The 25402-nt window shown below is 33.3% G+C and overlaps 1 protein-coding gene across 1 annotated transcript; it reads left to right on the top strand.

Annotated features, from left to right (window-relative positions):
* The first annotated feature begins 4726 nt into the window (after positions 1–4726).
* On the top strand, positions 4727–21897 carry LOC128998347 (putative tricarboxylate transport protein, mitochondrial). The gene is made up of 5 exons (XM_054424451.1): positions 4727–5322; positions 6593–6800; positions 11099–11322; positions 19069–19363; positions 19818–21897. The coding sequence occupies exons 1-5, from the start codon at positions 5211–5213 to the stop codon at positions 19924–19926; spliced, it is 948 nt and encodes a 315-aa protein (XP_054280426.1). The 5' UTR covers positions 4727–5210; the 3' UTR covers positions 19927–21897.
* The last annotated feature ends 3505 nt before the right edge of the window (positions 21898–25402 follow it).

Below are 25402 nucleotides of genomic sequence, written 5' to 3'. Positions count from 1 at the left end.
GTCAGTTTTTCCGTTAGGGCGATGTTCTTTGTATCTAATGCTAAAGGAACGTCCTGTTTTTCCAATGTACGTACTCAGAAAACTAGCGCATTTTATTTTATATACACCTGATTGGTCAGCTTTATTTTTATTAATCTTAGGTTTTAACTTATTTATAACTTTATTGCTGGTTCTGAAAGCAAGTTTAATTCCATGCTTTTTCAACTCATTCTTTAGGCAGAAACTTGAATATATATTAAGCAAACAAATAGTTCTACATAATAATTACAGCCTAATCAACACCTATGATTTCATCAACAAAGCCAAAAATGTACAAGTAAACCCTCATGATTTACTAGTTTCATTCGACATAGTCAATCTCTTTACTAATGTCCCTGTCGACCAAACTCTAGACATAGTCAAAGACCACCTCAACAAAGATTCGAGTTTACTACCTGAAGCGATTACTGAATTACTAACTTTGTTAAAAGAAATACTCAGACAAAATTATTTCAAATTCAATGATAAATATTACAATCAACCAACTGGCCTAGCAATGGGCTCTCCTTTATCAAGTTTACTCGCCAACGTATATCTGAACCATATTGAAAATAAGTATATATTCTCTGACCTAAACAAACAGAAAAACAAGATAATGGAATATCACCGTTATGTTGATGATACCATTCTTATTTTCAAGGGTAACACAAGACAGCTCGACCTTTTGCACAAGTTCCTCAACAATATAGCGCCTAATTTGAAGTTTACTATGGAAACTGAGCAATCAAGTAAAATAAATTTCCTGGACATCACAATAGCAAAGATTGATAACAGATTAGATTTCAGAACCAGCAATAAAGTTATAAATAAGTTAAAACCTAAGATTAATAAAAATAAAGCTGACCAATCAGGTGTATATAAAATAAAATGCGCTAGTTGTCCGAGTACGTACATCGGAAAAACAGGACGTTCCTTTAGCATTAGATACAAAGAACATCGCCCTAACGGAAAAACTGACAAACAAAAATCCACTTTCGCACAACACCTGGTTGACAATAATCACGACTTACTTGATTTGGACAATGGCTTAGAAATTCTGCACGCCTGTATGAATGGAAATAGACTAGACACCCTTGAGGAATATGAGATTTATAAAGCCCATAAAATAAAATACAACAATGAATCCATACTAAATTACCAACTACAATTTAAATCTCACACTATTTTCAATAACATCATCAAACGAAGCAAGCCAAGGGATCAAAGTCCAAGAGATAATACCGCAACGGCTGGAACGAACTAGCAGTTGTCCAGTCAGCTTCCGTACACGTACTCATCATGTGCGCGACAGGCCTGTCTTTCGTTTTTTATGTTTTAAATGTTTGTTATCGTGTTACGTGTGTGTATCAAGTTTGACGACGCCAAATCCGGTGGATGTATGTATCTGAGGATGGCATTTTGATGCCGAAACGGCCGTAATATATATATAGGTGGGTGACAGAGACAAATAGAGTTAAATTTCGGTGATTTCATCATCGACTTGCTCGTTTTACATCATAATATCAAAAAAATTGTGTGTTCAATCATTTTGCCCCAAATACAATAATTTTGGACTGCTTGTACGATAATTTACGCCGGTCAATCTGGCAACACTGTGTTCAACTAAACCATTGAGTGTCGAGTGAGTGGGCCTGCTATAAAGTCAGAGCTAAACTCAATACTGACTCATTTAGCGACCACAGAATAAAAAAAATTTAAATTTAATTCTGTGGTCACTGGACTCACTTGACAGCAGTAAACAGATGTTTTGTGGGCAAATTGAGGTGGTGGGGGTAGTTAAAAATAGCTTAACCACTTCTATAGTTTGAAAATTGCCATACTGCACGCAGACTCAGCCTAACAGTCACCGATGGGATTCAATCTAAGTATCTCTTGAACATCAGCCGAGTACTCTATCCGCTACACTACGAACAACCAACGGCAGTACATCGTATGTGGTAATGGTGTTCCAGGCCTCCACAACCCGGTGACGTCACAGCCGGACGCCTAATACACGTTCGGTTACGAGACGTGTGTTCTTTGTTTTGTTAGATAATATATGTATCGATTGTTTAAACTTTGATATTTTCAATCGATAGTATGGTAGCTGCACCCTAATTGAAGAACAGAAGAGCAAGTTAACATGAATACAGTTTTTTTAGTAAAATTTTATTGAGGCCTACGGTACTTCAAAAGATCTTAACAATGAAAAAATACATCGGGTAACAAATAAGCGTTTTTCCTGTTTTGTTAAATTTTACATTTTCTCCTCTGCATGCTAACTTATAGGCTACAGTTTCATTTATTGTATTTTTGCATGGTGTGCTCTTTGGACTTTTTGTTTGCAAGGCAAGAGGAATGCATTGCATAGGTTATTTCTTTTTTTGTACAGTACTTAGTTTTAGTGTCTTGTCCAATATTTAGTCAATGACCGAACGGCTCAATAACTTAAATCTTAAATTTAAACGGCAATTCTGAGCAATTACTTGGTCAACCCCAATTTTTTTCATACGGTATTTTACTACAGTCATCAGGATGTTCTCAGAAAGCAAGAAACATATAATTCAAGCCCCGCAAGGCCATCGTACAGGTTGCCGAGCGATAAGAAGGTTCAAAGTCCAAGCGATAACAGTGGCTTGCGGGAGACGTGCGGAAGGCCAGTTGTGACAGCACGTTATGGCTATGGCTAGTGGTTCGTCCGATAATCCTTTTCTATGTGACGGATGTGAGAACACGATACTTAGTTTCACGGTTGTAAGTGAAGATCAGGAAAAGTTAACACGTTTCTTTACAAACACAGCGTTTTGCAACGTAGCAAAGTGTGTCCTTAATGTGGTGGGTCGATGGGGTTAAATGAAGAAAAACACACGTTTAACTGTTGGAATAGAATTATGTTTTTTTATTTTCACACATCTCTAAGGCCAATTGTGACAGTACCGTATGTTAGGTTAGGTTAATTAAACCTAACCTAACTTAACCTTGCAGGGCTTGAATTATATGTTTCTTGCTTTCGGAGAACATCCTGATGACCGTAGTAAAATATGAAAAAAATTTGGTTGACCAAGTAAGTTAAATGTTCAGAATTACCATTTAAAGAACTTACATGATCAGGCTAACTCGAGGAAGTAAGTTAAAATAAATTCTGGGGTCATGCTAAAACAACCATTTTAAATAATATAAAAAGTTAGGCTGGTATTAAGTTCACAAACTTTGACGTTAGGGAATTGTTTACAATCTCCTGGCACACAAAGGGGCCATGGTCCTTTTATATTGTCAGTGGGATCCTTTGAAAGCTATTTCCTATCAAACTTTGCATAAATATTTTCAAGTATTATAAGTGACTGCACTTCATCATTCCCAATTGAAAACGTGAAGTCCAGAACATTTATTCTAAAACACCGTTATGGGCTTCAATAAACTTGTTTATGGTGCAAGGGCACAATTGTTTTAAGCAGTTTTAAAAGGAATGTAATTATGAGATGAGACGTAAACAGATATTTAATATTACTAGCTTCTAACTTATTAGTTAGTTTAGACAAAATGTTGGTAAAAAGACTATTAACATGTAAGTAAACTAAACATAACCTTAACAAAACAAGAATGACGTGATTCATTTCCTTACTTTTCTCGAGCTTGAGCATCCGAAGGTACTGTTGTCGTTTTTCCTTTAGCGTACATATTTTGTAAAAAAGTGTATTTACTAATTAGATATTAAAATGGTAGAATTCGTTCAGTTTACACTGAAAATGCATATTGCATTAGATATAACTACAGAACGTTCAACAACTGACTGACATCGACATGCTATGCTTGCTTACATAAACGTAAGCGTGGAACACTCGACCGACCAAAACTAAAACGTCTGTTCTGAATCTGAAACCAAAACGTCCAAAACAAAAGAGGTACAGTATAGTAATGGGAATTGGAATGGGATTGGATATTAGCAATATTTAGGAATTTAGGATTTGAATTGGGAAAAGTATTAGAAAAATAGTCTGCTTGCTACGGTTACACGATGCTATGGTTAATAGATAAAACATAGGCTTAAGCCTACTCCTTTTAGAAGACTTTTAATCAGTATAGAACAGCTGAAGCCAACTTTATTGTTAGTTGTATTGCTGTACATGAAACAATTAAAGAAGTTTTGAATTTGAATTCTGTCCGGTGTAGCCTACTGTAGAGGTCGTGTTTTTGCCAACAATTTGTTTATTGTTATTTCAGTAATTTAATACCTTATTTGACCAAAATAAAACGATAATCATAAACAATAACTCCATTAATAGTTATATAACCAAACAGTAAAGCACAAATCATTAAATTAACCCCAAAATAATAGGAACAAAATATTGTGGACACTAGCGATCGGTGTCACCGGACATAAACTAGACACGAAAAACGAGCTATCATATCGTGATTGACAGGAAGCTGAACCCCCGTCAGGGCTATGTTAGGACCAGGTCCTTTCTTTTCCTTTTTAGCCGTAAATTAGTTGCGTATCATAGCGCATGCATAATCCCATGTATATTGTGTATAGTATTATATCCCACCTCCTTTCATATACTATACTCTGTGAAAAACTCGATGACATCAAAACAAAATATTGTAGATGATGATTGGATGAAAATGAAATTAACATTTTTAGTCAGTTTACTAGCTTTGCTCTTTTTCCCATTTGGTGTTTGTCAATGTCAAAGTCAGTCAGACTTGTAGACGAAGGCGACGGACTTTTGACACTTCACTGACACTGACGCCGAAGACTTGAGCCTTCACAAGACTGAATTTTTGTGTCATTTACTAGTCCTAACAACAACTGATGAACAACTAGTTAGCTACTTACTCTCTGTCTGTTAGGTGGACAGATATTAATTTAATAATAATAAAATTAAAAAGTGAAGTAACCGAGCTTAAAGTGAAGGCCTAGTTTATTTATAAATTTAGTGAAAGTGAACAGTGTTTAAAGTCCTTGAATCACGGAACTGTTGGTGAATACTGAATACAAAAAAGTTAAGTTCTAGTAGTCATTTTTTAATTGTATTTATTTTCATCATGGACTATATAAGTTAAATTAACCCAATCTAGAACGCAAAGTGTATTTTTTGCTACATTAATTTGAACTCTCAATAGTTCTGAGGACTATTACACACTTTAAAGGTATTGGATTGCCTGAATAAGTTACTGTACTTAACTAAGAGATGACTATGTCAAATCCCAACACTTTCAAAGGCCCTTATCTCAGACCATGGATGAGAGAATATGGTGCTGCAGCTCCAGCCTCAGGAACAGGATTTAAAGGAATCATCGCTGGTAAGGGTTAGGCCTAAATAAACTTATTTGTCTCGTAATAAGTCAAACCATTGATCTTTGTTCATATTTTTCCCCCAATAAAGTTTATGGCGTTAGGACCTTTGCTACATGGCCTTCACATCATTATCAAAACAAATGTTCCGTCTTGGCTAAGCTTCTAACCATTATGCTGATGCTCAGCTAGAGTGTAAGTTACTTTTGTAAAGAACATATGAAGTAGGTAGCCTACAAAGTTAGTTGCAGTAAGTTATCTCTCAACCCAACCAGACCAAATTACCTACTTCAAGCGGATCCTGTCCCTTAGGTGCAGTTCGGTCGCCAACTCTTCCCACGGTCACAGCGCCAGTGCAAACATCTCCCGCGAATACGGAAGCATTGTCTACATGTCCAACGCTCACGGCGCGATCGTCAACATCTCCCGCGATCAAGGCACCATCTTCAACATGTCCAACGTTTGCGGAGTGATCGCTAACTCATCCCGCAATAACAACTCCAGCACGAACGTGGTTTTTTTCATTTTCCGTGTTATCCGACCTTGCCGTGGCCGGTTTAGGTCAATCAAGATTCTACTGTAGATTGCTTGTTTATGGATATATTTTGTTCAAACTTGGAAAATTTATTTATCTTGTACTAAGCTATTGATATTTTACTAAAAAAAACACACTTTATTAGTTTCCTTGTTGCAGCAACCATAGGTACTCTCGTTATAAACCTAATGTTATTTAAATAGGCCTAGATTTAAATGAAAATCAATTCAGACAAATGGTAATTCGCTTAGTCGGCAGGTTTGCTGCGGCGGGAGTATTTACACATTACTTCATGCTAGGCCTAGATGGTTGAACATTATCACTTAGAAGATCGTTTTGTTGGTTATTGGTGGGATTTGAATCCAGGACCTCGGGGGACTTAAGTCTTGTCGTTGGCCACAATACCAGCTTGCTAGGCCCACTATAGAAGATGTTACAAAAAGAATACATTAGGCCTACAACTTTCTTAATACATCAAAGAATTTTTTTCTAATCAAAAGGACAGTAGTATTTCCGTCTTGGAAGTTTGTATAGCCTACATTTTAAATAGCCATACAGCCCTACAAGATTATATAGGCGTATACCAATTATGACACATCTTATCCATTATGATATGGTCTCAAGCAGAGGAGGAGGAAATAACAAGTGGTTACGCTACATTTCTGCAAGTCTGTGTAATTATTAGGAACTAAATGTCAACATGTTTAAACTATTTAGATTTGAATTGTAATTTGTTGTTTCAGGGGGTATTACAGGTGGTATTGAAATCTGCATTACCTTCCCTACAGAATATGTAAAAACACAGCTGCAGCTAGATGAGAAAGGAGGTGCCAAACGTTACTCGGGAATTGTTGACTGTATCAAGAAGACTGTACAAAGCCATGGGTTCTTTGGTCTATACCGAGGACTCAGTGTGCTGCTGTATGGCTCCATCCCCAAGTCTGCTGTCAGGTGCGTTATATTTTACATTTTTAAAATATTTTTGATTTTAAAGGTTTTATTACTTTGTAGTCTCAAATTTCCCTAAAAACTTTACTTGGCTCGTAATTTGTTCACTTCTTGTACAATTCCAGACCATTTGTTTTATATGGTTTTTACATTTGATATTTTGTTGTGCAAGGAGGTTAAAAACTATTTGGAAAACCATTTTTCATTATGGTGAATAACTCTTTTTTTATTGTAGTTTTTCGTTTGTAGGAATGTTTTTATATTTTTTTTTAACTTTAAGGGCTCATTAACCCTTTGAGTGCCAACGTCCGGGGAACCGGACGTTTTTAAAACGAGCCAAAAGTGCCGACGTCCGGCCGACCGGACGTTTTTGGGCCGAGCCAAAAGTGCCAACGTCCGGCTGACCGGACGTTTCGTAATGATCGAACAGTTGTCATAACAACCGAATGGATACTCGGATTCTTTTAGGCCTAACCCATATATTAACATTGAGTCGAAAGTTACTAGATGCGATACATCGATTTTCGTTGGTCGAAATATCGAAAATTCGATTTTTACGAAATTTTAACCTAAAAATCGCCAGATCGCGCTCGGCATTTTTAGCGCGACCTTCGGGAAAAATCATCGGCATTTTTTTAGCGTTACTTTTATTTCTCGCCTGGCACTCTAAGGGTTAATATTACCTGAGGCATGAGTACTGAGTAGTGCCTACTGCAGGTAAAAACAGTATCCAGGAAAGTAAAAGCTCTAGGTAACGCAGTAGTTTGTGTATTTGACAGGAAAAACTCAGTTTGATTCAGAAATATTATAGGCAAAAAAATTCTAACAACTAACTTACCGTACAAAGAAAAAAATATATACATAAGGTAGAACCCCGCTATTCCGAACTAACTATGAAATGTTTGTGATCACAGTTGACGTTTCGCCACTTTTTGTTGAGATATTGCTGGCTTTTTCGACGTTCGCGACATCATATTTTGATACCAGGAAATTTCAGGCAACACCATTAACATCGCCTACTTTTGTGTCAACATCAATATTCTTACTAAGCTCGCAATGTCATCGCTAGAATCTTCAACATTTTCAAGCTTTTCCGAAAATCGCTAGCTTTGATGACGTTCGTAGTGAAATAATTAGCTTCGTACTAACCTCTTCAAAATTAATTATTTTCCAAACTTAAGTTCGGAATAGGCCTAGATAGACTATTGAAATAGTGGAGTCCAGAATATCGGTATTCTACTGTATAGCATTTCTTGAGGTGAGCACTTTGTTAAATTTGTCTAATAATCAATGATTTTTAGATTTAAACTTTATTGAAAACTTAGTGTGACAAGTTTATAATAGATTTGAGTTATTAGTACTGCCAGGTTCCCCATAGGTTTGATAAAAAATAATACATTTGACCCTCAACTAGACCCATTATCTCCGTTGTCTTTTCACTCCCTACTCATTAAGCATTGTCAAGTAGTACAATTACTTACTCACACAGTAATACAAGTACAGCCCCTCTTGGCTGGACTTATGATCTGGCGATGTTATGTGCGTAAATAACTATAGGCCAATACATAATTTTCAAAGACTTATCAAAATGGTTCTATTGTGGTACCCTTAATGCATATATGTTAAGTCAAGCATGTATGTTATCTTATGCATAGGGTTCACAGAAAATAGGCACTTAAGGAATAAAGCTCAAGTGAGACACTACATTAGGCTACTTGAAAATTTAAGCTGAATTGGTGGCCAGCCATTAACACTACTTTTACCGATGTTTAACTCTCGACATAAGCCTACTACCGGGTTTTCCATATCTAGTTTTCAGTCTCTGTTGACTCTTAATGAATGTAAGTTTTACCCATCTAGGGAAACATTTTTAATAGTAAATGTTTAACCTTTCGCACTCGAATGGCCAGCACTACGGCTGTTTCTGCGTCAGCTCGTCATTCTCCACGCAGCGTCATGTTTCTCAGGTTGTACGGCCAAGACTGCTGGCCACTGTGGTTTCTCTGTTAGATTGCCCACCATTCTGGGAACCATGCTTCACCAGCTAGTATAAATAATTTATGTTTTTGTTTAATTATAGTAAGGGCTAAGGTTTTACTCATTTAAACCAAATATAAATTCAATAAGTCTAATATTATTATATTTTATTGAAAGCTAATGAAATGAGAAATACAATCAAAAATTTATGTTAGCTGTTTATAATCACTCATAAAAAATTATTGAATTTTAAAAGTTAACAAAATACTGTTGCAATGAAAATGATGTACAATTGTCTTTCCCTATGAACCTAAACCTTGAACTAGTTAATTTTTTATACTATCAGATTTATCCAAAAACCCTGCCTAACAGGGAAATCAGTAGTGGCCAGTATAGCTGGCCGTACGACCTGAGAGGCACTGCGCTGCGTAAACAATGACAAGCTAAGAACGTATCCATGTCTAGAAGGGTTGGCCATTCGAGTTGAGGGGAACTTTCCTTAAATGGCTTTGAGACCGCTAAGGGTTAATATAATGTAAAATAATGCATTCAATAATAGGCCTAATATTTTTACAATGCAAGGATATTTAAAACATGTATTCAGAACAAAATATCAGGTTCACATACTAATGAATAACTTTAATGAATTATAATTACATACAAATTACATACGTACCGTAGGCTATCATAAAATTAAAATGGTTCAGTTTGTAAACTTTGCACTTACAGCATTAATCAATTTGATCTGTTGTGGATATTTTCTTCTACCGTACAATTCAAACAAAGCAGAAAGCATGTTACTTGATTTAACAATTTGTTTAACATGGTACTAATGTACAACTTATGTAAAGGGAACTAACAGACCTGATTTCTTATGGCATAGAATTCTGCTCAACACTATATTAGCTATGAGTGTATATAAATACCATTTACTCTTTTCATAACTGTAATATAACTGTGTTTGTGGATATCATAATAATAAGCCCACAAATGATTGCTTCAATAATATGTTTACCTGATAGACCTTTTACTGTTTGACAATTATGATGTTAATATTTTACTTCTATTGAACTTTATCACGATTTCCATTGTTAATTGTAATGACATTAAATCCAAAAATCAGTGTTAAAATTGTCAGTTTTAACAAGTGATAAGTTAGGATGTTCAAATTGATTCAAGGCTGTTGTCTAGGCTTACAGATAAGATGCCAAGCTATCAGTGAAAAGGTCGTAGACTCTGGACATAGTTATCTTATGTACCCTTGACAAGTGTATTAAATAATATAACTACAAATTTAGTCATAAATTTAAATAACTAATTACTTGTTTACCATGAGTTTGCTAAATACATAATACACACCAATCAATCCTAGAAAGATCCATTCCCGTTGATTGACTGTAATACTTGAATGTTTTATATTTAAAAATAAGTATTATCCACTTTTCTGAATAAAAGAGGAAGATAATGTATTTCAACTCTCTTTAATTGTCTTGATTTTGTGTTCAATGTAGTCTTAAATAGATTAATTATACGTTAAAAGTGTCAATGGGTGATATACTTGTAGAGCTCCCAGTCAAGTTTAATTATCATCCACAACTTACCATTTTAAGTTCCATTGTGATGTTATGAAAGTGTACATAATGCACTTGACATAAACTCTCAAACCTATTCCAGCCATTTAGTTGCATATTCAAGTTTTTACTGTTACAAGTGTTGAACTACAGTATTCACATACAATGAGGTTACTAACCTGTTGTCAATCAGTCCTATATTGTCGTAGATTAGTTTCGGGGTTAAAACCCCATTTTCAAATCTTCTCTTCTATCGTCATATGTCAAACATATTCTCTTGCACTAGCCGTCGTCAAAATTACTTCACAAAAAACACATACAGAAACATTTAAAGTTACAAAATCATGTACATGAGTGCGAGGCCGGCCAAGGACAAACAAGACTAAGACAAACCAGCAATCCATCTAAAACGGCAGCCATTAGGCCTATTTTCACACCAGTTGAATGGTACAGTCATCTCCCAAAGACAAAAATTTTACTTTCAAATACTTGTGTCAACTACTGTAATTAAAAGTTGTATCCCACTGAGCAATATGTGTAGTAGTTACCTTACAACAACTGATAATCAAATATGAACTGTATATACACTTCTCTTAAGTCAACTCCCAGTAAGGCCAAGGAGCGAGAATTGCTGTTGTATCAGGCACCACGAAGTCTAAGCACAGTTGTCGAACATTTTCTACAAATCTATGTAAATGTCAACCAACTACTTCACCTATACAACATAGTTCTAGGTATAACTATCATTTGTAGATTTGGTGCGTTTGAAGCCCTCAAGACTAGATCGATGGATGAGCGAGGTAATCTGTCTCCGCAGATGAGGGTATTGTGTGGGCTGGGAGCTGGAATCTGCGAGGCTGTGTTTGCCGTAACCCCCATGGAAACAGTTAAGGTCAAGTTTATCAATGACCAGCGTTCTGCAAATCCTCGATTCAAAGGCTTCTTCCATGGTGTTAGCCTGATAGTGAAAGAACAAGGTAAAACTATATACTTTAGGATTATATACTTTTTTCTGAAACTAAGTATATAAGTGATTAATGGACGTTGAATTTTAGTATTAGTTGTATGAATTACAATTATTTATATTAATTTATACAGGGTGTCCATAAAAAACGTTTCAGGACTTTGGGAAATGGATCCCCATACTAAAGGGAAGAAAAAAGTTTATGGGAAGGTATGTCCGAAAATGCATATTTACCCAGATATCCGCCATTTTGTTTTTTATACAAAAATATTTTTATCTGTGAAGTTTTTTATTCGATGATTATGAAACTTGGTAAACATGTTACCATACACAAGACCTATTATAGAAAAAATAATAAAGTTGTTCCGATTGTTAATTTCAAAATGGCGGCCGTTTGAATTTTTCTAACTTAAATAACTCGAAAACGGCTAATTCTATGAAAAAATGCCAAGAATACTTTTTTTTAGCATTTTTAATTGCCTATCAAACAATACCAAGATCAAAAAGATCGGACAAAAGATAACTGAAATATTACATTTTCTGTAAAAATAAGGCAAAAATTGAGGGGTTCCCCGACTATCATTAACTATGATATTTCAGTTATCTTTTGTCCGATCTTTTTGATCTTGGTATTGTTTGATAGGCAATTAAAAATGCTAAAAAAAAGTATCCTAGACATTTTTCATAGAATTAGCCGTTTTCGAGTTATTTAAGTTAGAAAAATTCAAACGGCCGCCATTTTGAAATTTACAATCGGAACAACTTTATTATTTTTTCTATAATAGGTCTTGTGTATGGTAACATGTTTACCAAGTTTCATAATCATCGAATCAAAAACTTCACAGATAAAAATATTTTTGTATAAAAAACAAAATGGCGGATATCTGGGTAAATATTTATTTTCGGACATACCTTCCCATAAACTTTTTTCTTCCTTCTAGTATGGGGATCCATTTCCCAAAGTCCTGAAACGTTTTTTATGGACACCCTGTATAATATACAGTAGTAAATTTTCTGTTCAAAGACAATGATAGAAATTAACTTTTCCTTTATAAATTTACTTAAAATTCCCTAAATTTTATTATTTTTTTAAATATTTTCCAAAACATGAATGTTTCAAAAGGTTCAGACTTTACATCCAGTGTGATGTAGTTGTAGTTTTAGACTGGTTTCAATGGGTAGCACAACAGTAGCACTTAAAATCTACTTTTTACTTTTTCCCTCCTTACATATATGGGGTATTCATGTTTTTATTTTATAGTAATTTTCCTATAATAACCCATAAAATAATGGAAAAATCATAAAAATGAAATCTTCACAAAAAATGCTCAAACCAATTTGATCAAAATTAATGTGTTAAGGTCCTTATAATTCTAAACAAAATAGTTAGTTTGTTTCTCTGTCCCCATTGCTGAAAAATCGTGTTTCAAAAGTTATTACAACTTTTGTGATTCCCCCTGTAAAATTTCATAGTCCTACATAGTTGCTCCCACCGCTTATTCATTATAAGGTTTTTTTACATTAACATACCCTACTATGCTAAGGATTTAATATAAAATGGCTTTAATTGATTAGGCAGCAAAAGTCTGTTTTTTTAGGGTGTTTCAATTTTCTTTGGGGTAACTTACAACTTAAATAGTAAATGTATTCAAATTAATTCAAATAACCTCAATATGAATTGGTCTAGCTTGGCAATGATAACTGCTGTAATTTGTCCATCACTGTTTAGTGTTCCTCAATGAAATTGTCTGTTAAAGAGCATGATGCCATGGAAATTTGTCACTAAGTTTTCTAATACATTCGTTAAATAATATTTTTATTTCAATATAAAATCAGTGAAACTTAAATCCATCCTAACCTTCGATTCAAAATGTATGTTAAATTATTCTATAATGTTTACAGAATCGGTTACGCCATTGAGAAGTGAGCAGATAAATAAAATAAAAATTTTGCAAGTCCATTACATGATTTACAGGTTTGCTAGTAAACTGTGACAATTGTTTTGATATGAAACTAACACATGCACTCCTTTAATCGTTTTGATTTTCACAAACCTTACCCAAGTGCTCTCAAGACAAGCACCTAAACAAACAATATTAATCAAACAGCTATTTATAGGCCTACTGGATGATCAAATTGCAACAGAAATTTTCAAAGACTTACTTTCCTGCTTTTATATTTGATAGTTGGGTGTGTTGCTAGCCTATTGGTTAGTATCTCAGATTATTGTGCGAAAAAGACAAGGTTTAATTCACTACATATCCGCAAAAATTTGATAAGTTTAGTTTGCATAATCTTCTCTCAAGACCCTTTAATATTCTCTTTAGAAAAACTCCACTGGCAGAAACTGGAAAAAGCTGTTTCCTATTTAACTTTCAAGTATGTCAAGTATTTAACTTTTATTTCATTTTAGTGAACTTTCCCTAAAGGTGAGAAGCTATTACTGTATATGGCACGGAAAGACCTAGTTCCTTATCTTGTGATCAAATAAAAAAGTAAATTACTTTTTATTTGATCCCAAGAGGCCAAAAACATTAACTTATTCATTAACATTTTTATATATTCAATTAAATTCAAACCTTTTATTTAATACAACATCGTGCTAAATATTACAAATCCTGATGTGCACAAGGAAACATTTAGGTACATTTGGGTGAAAAAACCTATTAGGGACAGTTATAATTTATAACACTTTTTTACTGTTTTTCTTTTATGGAATTGTAATTGATGTAGAAAAAAGACTTTGTGGTAGTACATGATTAACTCTAAGTTATATAAGATTTATAGATGTATTAAATTTATTGTATGACCGGCACTACTACCTTCACATCAGTTATAAAAGTAGCGCCGGTCGCTTGTTTACTTGACCGACGCTAAGTCATGATGACAAACTATTATTTACTAGACAACCCAAATTTCCAGGATCACCATATTGGTTCCTATGAAACCTGTCCACCAGCATATTTTATCGAAGCAATATCAACATTTGACTGTTAATCATTGTGGCTTTACTTTTCCTGACCGATGCTACAGTATAAAAACATGAAACACCTGTTTATTAAAGTATTTTATAAATAATTACTTAACGGTAAATATTTAAATTTTGAAATCACGTACAATGGACCTCACTGACATCCCATTCACAACTGACAAGGAACTGGCGCTCTACCTGCCATGTAACGGGTAGAAACTTAAATTACAAATCTGGCAACCGGCACTACTTAACAGTGTGAAGACTAAGTTTTAAAGCGTTATATATCATTTTACAGATTATCTATGGTGTAATACTCATGTTTAGACGTTAGGATACGTTGTTTCGATAAATAAGATACCCAGTTGAAAAGTGTATTCTGCCTAGTTTACAATTAAAAACAACTTGGCATAATATATATATATAACTTAATTTAACTATAATAGCCTCAACTTATAAACATGGGAGTTTATGTTTAGCGAGACCTTAAGGACTGACTTAAGGTATGCGCAATTAAGTGTACATAATTGTTTTATTTTGGACATAATAATTTTGGCCGTATAGCCTTTAACAAAATGTGATTTATTCAGTATAGCTTTTTTTTGCTTTTTTCATAACAGATTCCCTTTTTGGCGGTTTGTAAATTCAACTATTATCGTATGAACAACATTTTGTTTATTAGATGGTATGGTATTCTATGAACAACTTGAACACCAAAATTTAAAACTATTGGTTCATCAATAGCAATTGCTAATTTTATTAACAATTTCAAGGATGTTTTCTTCTTCCATCTCTGGAACACCATTAATTTGAATATTATCCAGCTTACTTTATTGCTCCAAGTTTTCACACTGCTTCTTAATTAATGATACCTCTTTCTCAAATTTATCACATTTATCTTTTAAGTACGTTATTTTCACTAATAACTTCTTTCATTGTAACTGACATTTCTTATATGTCTAAACATATATATATATGTTCTATACATTTCTCTATATATGTTTATACATCTATATTAATATGTGTGTGTCTGTGTCTCTTTGTGTGTGTGTCCATAAAACAGATAACTCGAGTATTTTTCTAATTTTGATCCAATTTTTATGATATTTTGCATTAATGTGTAGGGCTGGATACACTTGAATCAATTGACGAACTAGCAATATCGAGTCATGATAAGGGGGTTTCACATTAAAAAAAATGTTTCTCTAATTTTACCCATAAAACATTAAAATGCCAAATTAAATATTAAATATATACAGCTCAAAAAAACAAATAATTTTGTGTTGCAGCCTTGTTGTAGTATTAAAGGTTACGGGGTAAAATCCAAACAAATGTACATTTAGGCTTAATATTCCCATGTTATTCTTATAGAGATAAAGAAAATTGCTTTGTTAGCTCTAGCTGACAAATCAAATCCTATGATCCTAGCTGTAGATCCTAGCTGACAAATGAGATCCTATCGTTAAATTGTGGAGTTATCGCCCTATAAATTAAGATACATGAAAATATTTTCAATTTTTAAATAGAAGAAATAGAGTTCCAGAAATTTATTATACACAACATATGACATGTGAAGGTTTTACATGGAAGAACCATTTCACAAATGGTGAAAATGTGTTACAAAGATAACATACTTTTATCTCAGGTGATAGAGATAATTTACTGTTTCATTTAGGTACCATTCATCTTGTATACTTTTGTACTCAAACTACTGTTCATCTTATGGAAACAAATTAATATCAACTAAAACACTCATAAAAATTGAAACTTTGGTGTGCTATAATTAATTCACTTTTTCATATTTTTTACAAAAATTTTCTTATTGTTTTGTTAATTCTTCTGCCATGAAGCAAATGTTCAACTATTTTTGCTTGGTCGGTATCAAAGCCTCTACTATTAGCCAATGACCAACCTTGACTCTTACTAACCCCAACCTTCTAATGATAACAAGTTCAAATGTATAATCGTGTTACTCAAGGTCTGGTACATCACTTATATTTAGATATTCCTCAAGTTTATTACTGCACAGGTGTCAAAATCAGATTTTTAATTGCACGAGTCAAGTTTTGATGATCATTTTCCCATGATGTAAATTTGTTCAGTTACAATCCTAATTTTAAGATAAATAATTTTGGCTTTTATGCTTTTTTTTATAAAGTAAAGCAAGATCACATTTTAAGCTATAAAACGGACCATATCAGTTTTAGTTTTCCACTGCAGTTACTAACAAGTAATGGCATGTAATTACACTGAGAATCGATTTAGCTCTGTATAAATATCTAAATAACAAAAATTATCCAATCTCTTACTCATTTTGATTTGAATAAAAATCAACACAAGAAGTATTTACCATTTACTGAATTTATGAATTATTTAACCAAACATTAAAATTTTCTTACCTTTAAGAAATCTTGGTTGGTTTCCCTATTACTTTGAAAAAGTTAGTTACAAATGGAAATTTGTCTAAAAAAAAGAGTAAGGATAGTTTACTTTCATTAGATTTAAAATAATGAGACATGTGACTTAACTTATGGGATTACTAAAGTAAATTAACTTTACAGCATAAAGTTCAGTGCATCACCTAAAAATAGCTCAAGGCCAGTTGTTGTGATTGGGAAACCGTTTAACCTTTAAATAAATTAAACATAAATTAATAAGTTTCATACCACATTTTGTTTTTTGCCCGTATGAACTAATTGACAATAATGGCATGAAATATTATAAATTATTTGTTGAGTACATGCTCTTCGAGTGTATACTTTGGCAGTGGCCTGGTGGATGCTGAAGGATTAGGCGACCCGCACACTCTCACGTGTCAGGGTCCAGCCTTTTTACCTGGCTTGACTCAGCCCTCTAGTACGCTCTAAAGATTTTTTAATTTGGTTCTGGAAGTTTATGGTTTTGTGATTTTTTAAAATCTCCTAATTAAGACATTAAAAATGAGTCTAAACACGATACAATTATATTGTGTTAAAAAGAATTACTGTTAATCTTAAAACTTCAATAACTGTGAACGTTTTATTTCGGACATAATAATTCAATTTGATGTATTACACTAACATTTTTATTTATTTTATATGATGGTATTAGGTTTGTTTTAGCGAATTTCCCTACAGGGAATCAGCTATTACCGTAGGTGGCACGGTAAGACCTGGGATATTGGAAGTGTTTTTTTTAGGGTTATTGGTTACAGAAAAAATATTTTTTTTAATATGCATGTTATTTTTATGGAAGATAAGTAATCTGTTGTAGTTTGCTTGTTCTTTTTTATGATGATTCAATTAATTATTTTGTACATACTGTACACGTATTATACTGTACATATTGATGTTTTGTTTTGTACAGGATATTAATTTTATTATTTATTTGTATAAGTAAAATTTTAGTAATTTTTTTAAAATTGTATCTTTTTAATTTTCTCATAACAGTAAATAGTGTCAGCACTTCTCTACCGTACAAAATGTATAACTTTGCTGAATATTTTCAACTCAACTGCAAGATAGTTTCAGTTTTTCCCTCCTAAAACCTTTATAATTATATCGTGTTTGTACTCTATTTCCTGCAAATTTTCATTTACATCGATATTTATACATGATACTGATACACTTCATAAACAAGAAATATTAAAATGTACAATATTTGGATACAGAGGCATTATATGAGTCATGCGCCACCGACCGACGATATGGCAGGTTCCTTTGTGCCTGTGCTGGTGAGTGCACGTGTGTTGGCGAAAGGTCGCGTAATCCTTTAGCGTCCACGAAGCCCCTGCCAAAGTATAAGTATTCAATCATTTTGGACAAAAAGGCACTTCATCAGTGCTTGCCTTTATTTTCTAACTATTTTGGCATTTAAAAATATTTTAATAGCCAATAGATGTTATTAATTCACCAAATATTATGTAGACATAAGTAATTTTAGTCCAAATTTTAAATAACTGGAACTAATTGAAGTTTAATTAAACTGGCTTGAGTAGGATGATAAATTAACTACAGTTGATTATTGATAATTCACTTGTTTTAAACCTTGGTAATTTTATTAGTTTTTCATTTATCATTTGATGATTTATCATTTGATGATTTTGTTATACATTGTAACCCTTGGTTGGAATATATAATTGATAGAATAGAAGAAATACCTTATCCAACCACAGTTGCTGGTATAACAACTAGTTTCATTGCTTAGAACATCGTCAGGTCATTGTATGCAACCACATCATCAATGTATTAATACATTGTGGCATGTCAAAAGATTCTTTAAAACACTGTCAGAATCACAATAGTAAAAACTAGTCATGTTGATCAAATTATTAAAATTGAATAAAAAGTGATAAAACTGGTTAAAACTGTAAAGGCTGGCCAGCACTGTCTTATCACTGTCACTGACTGAACTGTCATAACTGAACTGTATATATAAATTTGAACGAAGAGTGTTTTTGGCATCTGGAGTCATCAAAATGAAAAAGTAAATCGGTGCCGGGCCTAGGTCTTACTGTGCCACCCACAGCTTAGTATGGGTAATAGCTACTTCCCTACAAGGAAATTTGCTAAAAAAGCAAAGAGGAAATTGAATTTTAAACAGTTGCACAGTCAGTGAGTGGTCCATGCAACTATGTTCTTTTTAAACAAAAATAGGCTACAACTGGACCATAGATGGGATGATTACTTCAGTATCCATAAGTTAATGAGGATAAATTCCTTCAAATAATTTGGAAATCTTATTCAATCTGGCGAGGTAGTCAAATATTTGTTATTTGTTTATTTCAACTAAACTATGTTTATCCGTCAGGATTCCGAGGAGTCTATCAAGGACTGTCAGCCACCATCATGAAGCAAGGCAGTAACCAAGCCATCAGATTCTTTGTGATGGAGACATGCAAAGACAAATACAGAGGTGGGGACCCAACCAAACCTGTGCCCAAGATGGTTGTTGGAGCCTTTGGAGCTGTCGCGGGAGCAGCATCGGTCTTTGGAAACACTCCCATTGACGTTGTCAAAACAAGAATGCAGGGTCTGGAGGCATCTAAGTACAGTAGTACCTGGGACTGCTTTGTTAAGATATGGAAGAATGAGGGACCTAAAGCGTAAGTGTATAACCATCCAAACATGTATAAGAGTATATTAGAGCTCTTTTTCGGCCTCAGGTTTTCCTGCAGCTGTTTCATGAAATTCAATGTAAACTGTGTTTCTGATGGGTAAAGATAGTTGACTCAAGAACTACTCATGGTGCATCTATTTTAATCGTTATTTTAAATTACTATCAAGCTTGTAAATAAAGAATTGTATTATTTATTTTAAAACATTTTTATCACTCGACTTCATTTTTGTGTTAGGAAATTTAAATCCTCACACTTATTTCATTGAATTATTATTATTTGCTCAATCTGTAATTTATCAGATTTTAAGCTGGGGCTGGCGATTGCAGCTAATAATGGTTCCAAATTGCAATGTGCACTTTTAAGTTGATGTGCGTCCCAGGTTTATGACTTACCTGAGAAATAATAAGCTTATGATCAATAATGTTGATGTAATTTGCAGGTTCTACAAAGGAACAGTCCCACGGTTATCCAGAGTATGCTTGGATGTCGCTATTACTTTCATGATCTACGATTCATTCATGGATCTCTTCAAAAAAGTTTGGCCGTGAGGAGTCAGTCGTTTTTAGTATTTACGGTGTAGTTACTTGTTGAACTGTGTTTGTTGTACTTTATGTTGTTCTATCGTTATGTTAATATTTCAGAGATTTTATTTATGAAGGGATTTTAACAAGATTTTTTTGGTGATTGTATCAGAAAACTTTCGTTCCTGTCCAAAGCCAATAGTTTTTATCGGTGTTTGTGTTTTTAAAAATTCACTAACAGCTGTGATTTCTCCTAACAATTTAATAAGGCAAAGGATACGTATGACTGCCATCTCTCAGTGTGTCATTAAATAGGTGTAAGTTATTTTTATACATGTCAACGACTTAAGGTATTAGTGAAAATAGATATAAGATACAGACTGCGGGAGAAAAGGGTTCAATCAAGAGAAACTTTATCAATTTCATAAAATTTAATTCTATAAATTAAGTATATTATTCTATATTTTGACCAATCGAAGTATAAGAGTTAATAAAACTAAACCAGTGTGTGGCACAACTTCATTTCAATCTTTTGTGCTTAGTTTTATTGTTACCTAGCTTTTATGATATTTTTTTCATAAGCCATACTAACATTCCTTCTGTAAAATAGGTTTAAATTCTTTTGCATTTATTTTTTTATCAAAAATCATTGTTACCTATATATTTATTTATAAGCTTTGTTTCATACTTGTAAATTTGTGTACGTTTTGTTGTTGAAAATTTTTTGCATGAGTGGCATTACTATTTTTTTTAGTTTTGAAATAACAGGGTAATTGAACAAAATATAACATTCCATTTATAATTGTATCAACAGTATTTTAAGATTTGAAATGATCATATAAATTAATTAGGAAATCAATGAATGATCTTGCATTTATTTTTATTTTTTTATGTTATGGTTTAATATTACTGATTGGAGTTGTGCATGATTATTCATGTTTTTTAGGTTTTGTGGAATACAACAAAATGTAATAATTTTTTAACATTGTATGTTTGAGATGATATATTACATTATTGTAAAACAACACAGAAACACTGAAACTACTCGGGGTTGAAAAAGATCTGTCATATTTAATATTTGTATGCATAAAAATCAGTTTTTTGTTTGTCTTTGATGGCAATTTTCTTCCAAATATTTATTTTAATCTCGACATCTTGGGTTATCTTAATCTCTTTTCTAACAGTGTCAATTCAAAGTTGCTCACTTAATTCTATCTCTGTTTAACATATCTGCCAAACGGGTTTTTTTCATGCCATTCAACGAATTAGAAGCTTAAAAACAACTCTATTAGCCATTAGGTTTTATTTCAACTAGAGCTTATTAAACAAAGTAATTTTTCATGAAACACTAACAAACTGTACCACATGTGCCTAGAGTTCCTAAATTATTCTACTTTTCATACTGTATTTTCAACCGTGCGTGTGGGTGCAAATCACTCCTACATGAAGTGTAGTGTTTGAAGTCGAATGAGTGTTTAAGCATCACATCAATATTAATAATAAATTGGGAGACTGATTGTGCCTTACAATTGTATTCTCCAGATCAATTTTCTTTCATTAAAATTCCTAAGGAGGCAAATTTAAAAATTTTTCTTAAAGAAAAAAAGACTGATTTTAAGCATATATTTTTAAATTGTATTGTAATTATTTATATGTTTAGTAAGTCAATGCCATGTCAAATCAAAACAAGCAATATTGTTTTAAAAGTGAAGCTAAATTTCCATCACCTGTCAAATAATATACAAATGTTTTACTAATATAAGCTGTATCTTGTTTTAGTTCTTGACAACTAATTCGCATATTCAATTTTTTATGTTTGTGATTCTTATTTTATTGTAATGGTTATTAGGTGCACAAATGTATTAATTTTAAACTTTCAAATTTGTCTAAACTTATGGTTACTTAAGTAGGCTAATTGACAGTAGATGTTCAATATACTGTAAGCCATATAGGAATTATCATGGGTGTGTATAATTAAAAATGTTTTGTTGATTGGAACTTTGGAAAATCTAATTAAACTCCTCCACCAATGGTGGTTTCCAAAGTAAAATTCCAATATAATTTATATTGACTTCCTTAAGAATTTTCCGGATAAATGGAAACAGATGCACATTTTCCCCGTAGTTTTCAGTTCTAATGAGTTGAAGATTTTATTGGTGGAGTAAGGAATTCATGTTAATACAGTACAACTTCGTTAAGTTGGACTAGCTCGCACTGTAGCTTATCCTACATACCAAAAATTAGTTTTAGCAAAAAAAGAGCAGAAATTAAAAATATACAATAGTTTAAAATATTAGCAAATCACAAAAACCAATGACAATGACTCATCATGTAGGTGTGTAGTACTATAGTCAGGAAGCATCAGATGTATAGTCATGGTTAACAAACTTGGTTCAGCAAAAATGGCGGAAACTCGATCACAGCCTAATTATACGCTCATATGAAGCAATGACACTATTCTTATTCATTTATGTAGTTACATTTGCCCAAACATGTCTTGGTTATTTGGAGATTGGCCATGGTGGTGAGGGACGTAACGAGGTTGTACTAATGAAGTTGGTCAAATATATCTTTTTATGTTTTCAATCCTATTGTTTTTGACGATTGTGTTTTGACATTTAGGCCATCTTCAGCTCCTTGCCACACTAGGTTTAATAATTGAATCTTGGCTGTAGTGGTGTAGCAGCTGTGTTGGTTAGTCGTAAAAGGCACATTTTGACACGAAACATACAAAGATGACACAGACGATTATTATGACAGTGTCGCCGCAGTAACTTCCTCTCCGGCTCATATGTGCACACTTAATCGTCCTTAATGTCCTCCGCAAACAATAATTTTGGAAATATAAGTAAAATATATTTTATAATTCAGTTTGGTTACAAACCTTCAATTGTGAAGTGGTCAGTTGACCAACCAATCAACTGTGGTTGCATTGCATTATTTTGTTTATTTTACATGTCCAGCAGGCAGCAATACAAAAAGTGATTGGAGATTTGTACACAGTAAGCTTTAACTTCTCAATGATTTTGATATTCCATTGGTTGGGTTAAATAGTTTCTCAGTGTCTATTTCAAAATCACACTTCGGCCCAACATTTGCTGAGTGCTGAGAATAAACATAACACAGAGATACCATTTGTTCTTTGTAATTCTTTTTCAATGTTTCATACAAACTATTATCGTCTGCCGCTTTGTCATTAGAAGAATCTTGATGGAGGTGAATATGATTGAAAAGTACACATTTGTGCACTGTTACAAGTAATAAAAAGAAATTAAAAATATAATAGATACAAAAGTTTTACAGTAATAAGACTGGGATATTTCCCAACAGTCGTTAAAACATGTTCCTATTTATTTGAGTACTAGATACAACTAGAGCTGTACCCATTTAACTTGCACTGGTTGCCCTAATTAACATCAACTCATCACACAAACAATCAACATTTTATTATTTTACAGTACTGTGATATGGTAAATCACTTTATGTCTTTTGGCATAGCCACCTCTAATACACAAGGCCGCGATGTTCGAACTGGCAACACCGCACTCACCCGCAGCCTGGGTCCGGCACACACCTTAGGCTATAAACATCAATGAGTGTATTTCTGCTCTGTATCAATGAAGGAAAGTATGTAAATGACATTATTAGTGGATTTTAGGGTATGGTAAAATACACAAATTAGAATCTAGCTTGTTTATTTACAGTAGTGAAAAAAATGCAACATATACCACAATATGTCTAAAACTAAAAATACAAACATAATGTTTTTTTTTTTTTTTTTTGCTGCATTTATCATATTGTAAGTACGATGAATTTGGAAATGTATGGACATTACATATTCCCTTTGTTAATTTGATAATCTATCTATCTCTATATATAAATGCGAAATTCTGATGCACAGGTGATTACGTTTGCGAGTGGCTTATTAGAGCAATCCTTCAACCGATGGAATAGTTTTGTCAGACGGATTTACTGCAGAAATTTTGGAAGCATTTTTGATATTGTTATTTCATTGTGTTTCACCCACTATTTCAATTGTGCAAAAATAGTCTGGAGGTAACGTAAATTAATGAGTCCATTCATTATTGTTCAGTATTTCGTATAAGTCTCTGATGTAATATTATTTGTCAGGCAACTCAGCACTGCTTTATTTCAATTTTCTATCGTTATCCCTTCCACAGAGATAGAGAGAGGTCCCGTTATTCTATAACATTACATGCTTAAAGGGGTCTAAGTATTCCCTAATTGGTGAACTAAAATATAGCAATAAATTTATTGGTCGAGACGGTCATATGTGACCACTGGACGTGTCCATTCCCGAAACCCACAAGCATCAGTCTTTCGGAAAAGCTCCTTGATGTAACACTCCTGTTCATCAAGTCTCTAAAAGAAACACTCCATTAAGAGAATATACCTGCACCTGGTAAACTTACAGTACAGTTACTTTACGGATATTTTTGTTTTTCAAGCCCTTAAAAATTGATTGGAAACCAGTTGGGAAATTTTATTTTTTACAGTCAAAAATGGGGAAACCTCCATTTATCCCATAAAACCCCCTATTTACACTTGTTCCCAAAGTCTGATCATGACGCCATTGCCATTTAAGTTTATTCCCCGCCCTACACATTAGCAATATGTCATCAAAATCGGACAAGACGTATGCTATATATAGCCTATAGAGATAAACCTATAATTTTTTCATATAAATATATTTATATTCAAACAAATAGTGTTTTTGGCCTCATTAGGGACATAAAAGTGAAAAAAAGCTCTAGGTCCTACCGTGCCACCTACGGTAATAGCTAATTCCCTACAAGGAAATTCGCTTAAAACTAAACCGAATACCTTAAACCATATGGAACACGGTGAAACTGTCCAAAAAACAAAACAGCTATCCTTAATCTTTAACTATATATACAACAAGGTCAAATTGCATAATGGTGTTTATTTATTCTATGATGATACTTAGGACTACATCAAATCCAGGCTTCAGATTTTGCCATAGAGAAGTCTATTTGCAACTATAACAGGTTACGTACCTTGACGTCCACAATTCCTTAGTCGGTGTCTGTTGACTATAGTTTCGACTACTACGTAGTCATTATCAAAACAGAACGTTAAAATAATTACATTCATTATTTTATTACATTATTTTAACGTTCTGTTTTGATAATGACTACGTAGTAGTCGAAACTATAGTCAACAGACACCGACTAAGGAATTGTGGACGTCAAGGTACGTAACCTGTTATAATTGATTACCAATTCCGGAAGGCTTCAACATGAATCTATTTGCAACGTGTTCAATCATAGACTAACCAACACGAGGAAGTATGTTTTATCTATGGTTCAAGACAATAATCAGACATAAATTAAAATCTAGCTCAATGCTCATGGCTTCTACAACATTTCCATATAACGCTGAAGAAGTGTATATTAAGGATCATAATGTCTAAAATCAGGCGTCTTCAATCCTAGCAGGATAAAACTACGAAAGGGGATTG

Source organism: Macrosteles quadrilineatus, unplaced genomic scaffold (genome assembly GCF_028750875.1).
Source record: "Macrosteles quadrilineatus isolate MER2022 unplaced genomic scaffold, UCM_ALF_1.0 Scaffold_7__1_contigs__length_78375512, whole genome shotgun sequence".
Classification (NCBI taxonomy): Eukaryota; Metazoa; Arthropoda; class Insecta; order Hemiptera; family Cicadellidae; genus Macrosteles; species Macrosteles quadrilineatus.
Note: the sequence above shows the minus strand (reverse complement) of the source record. Positions and strands in the feature narration are given on the sequence as shown.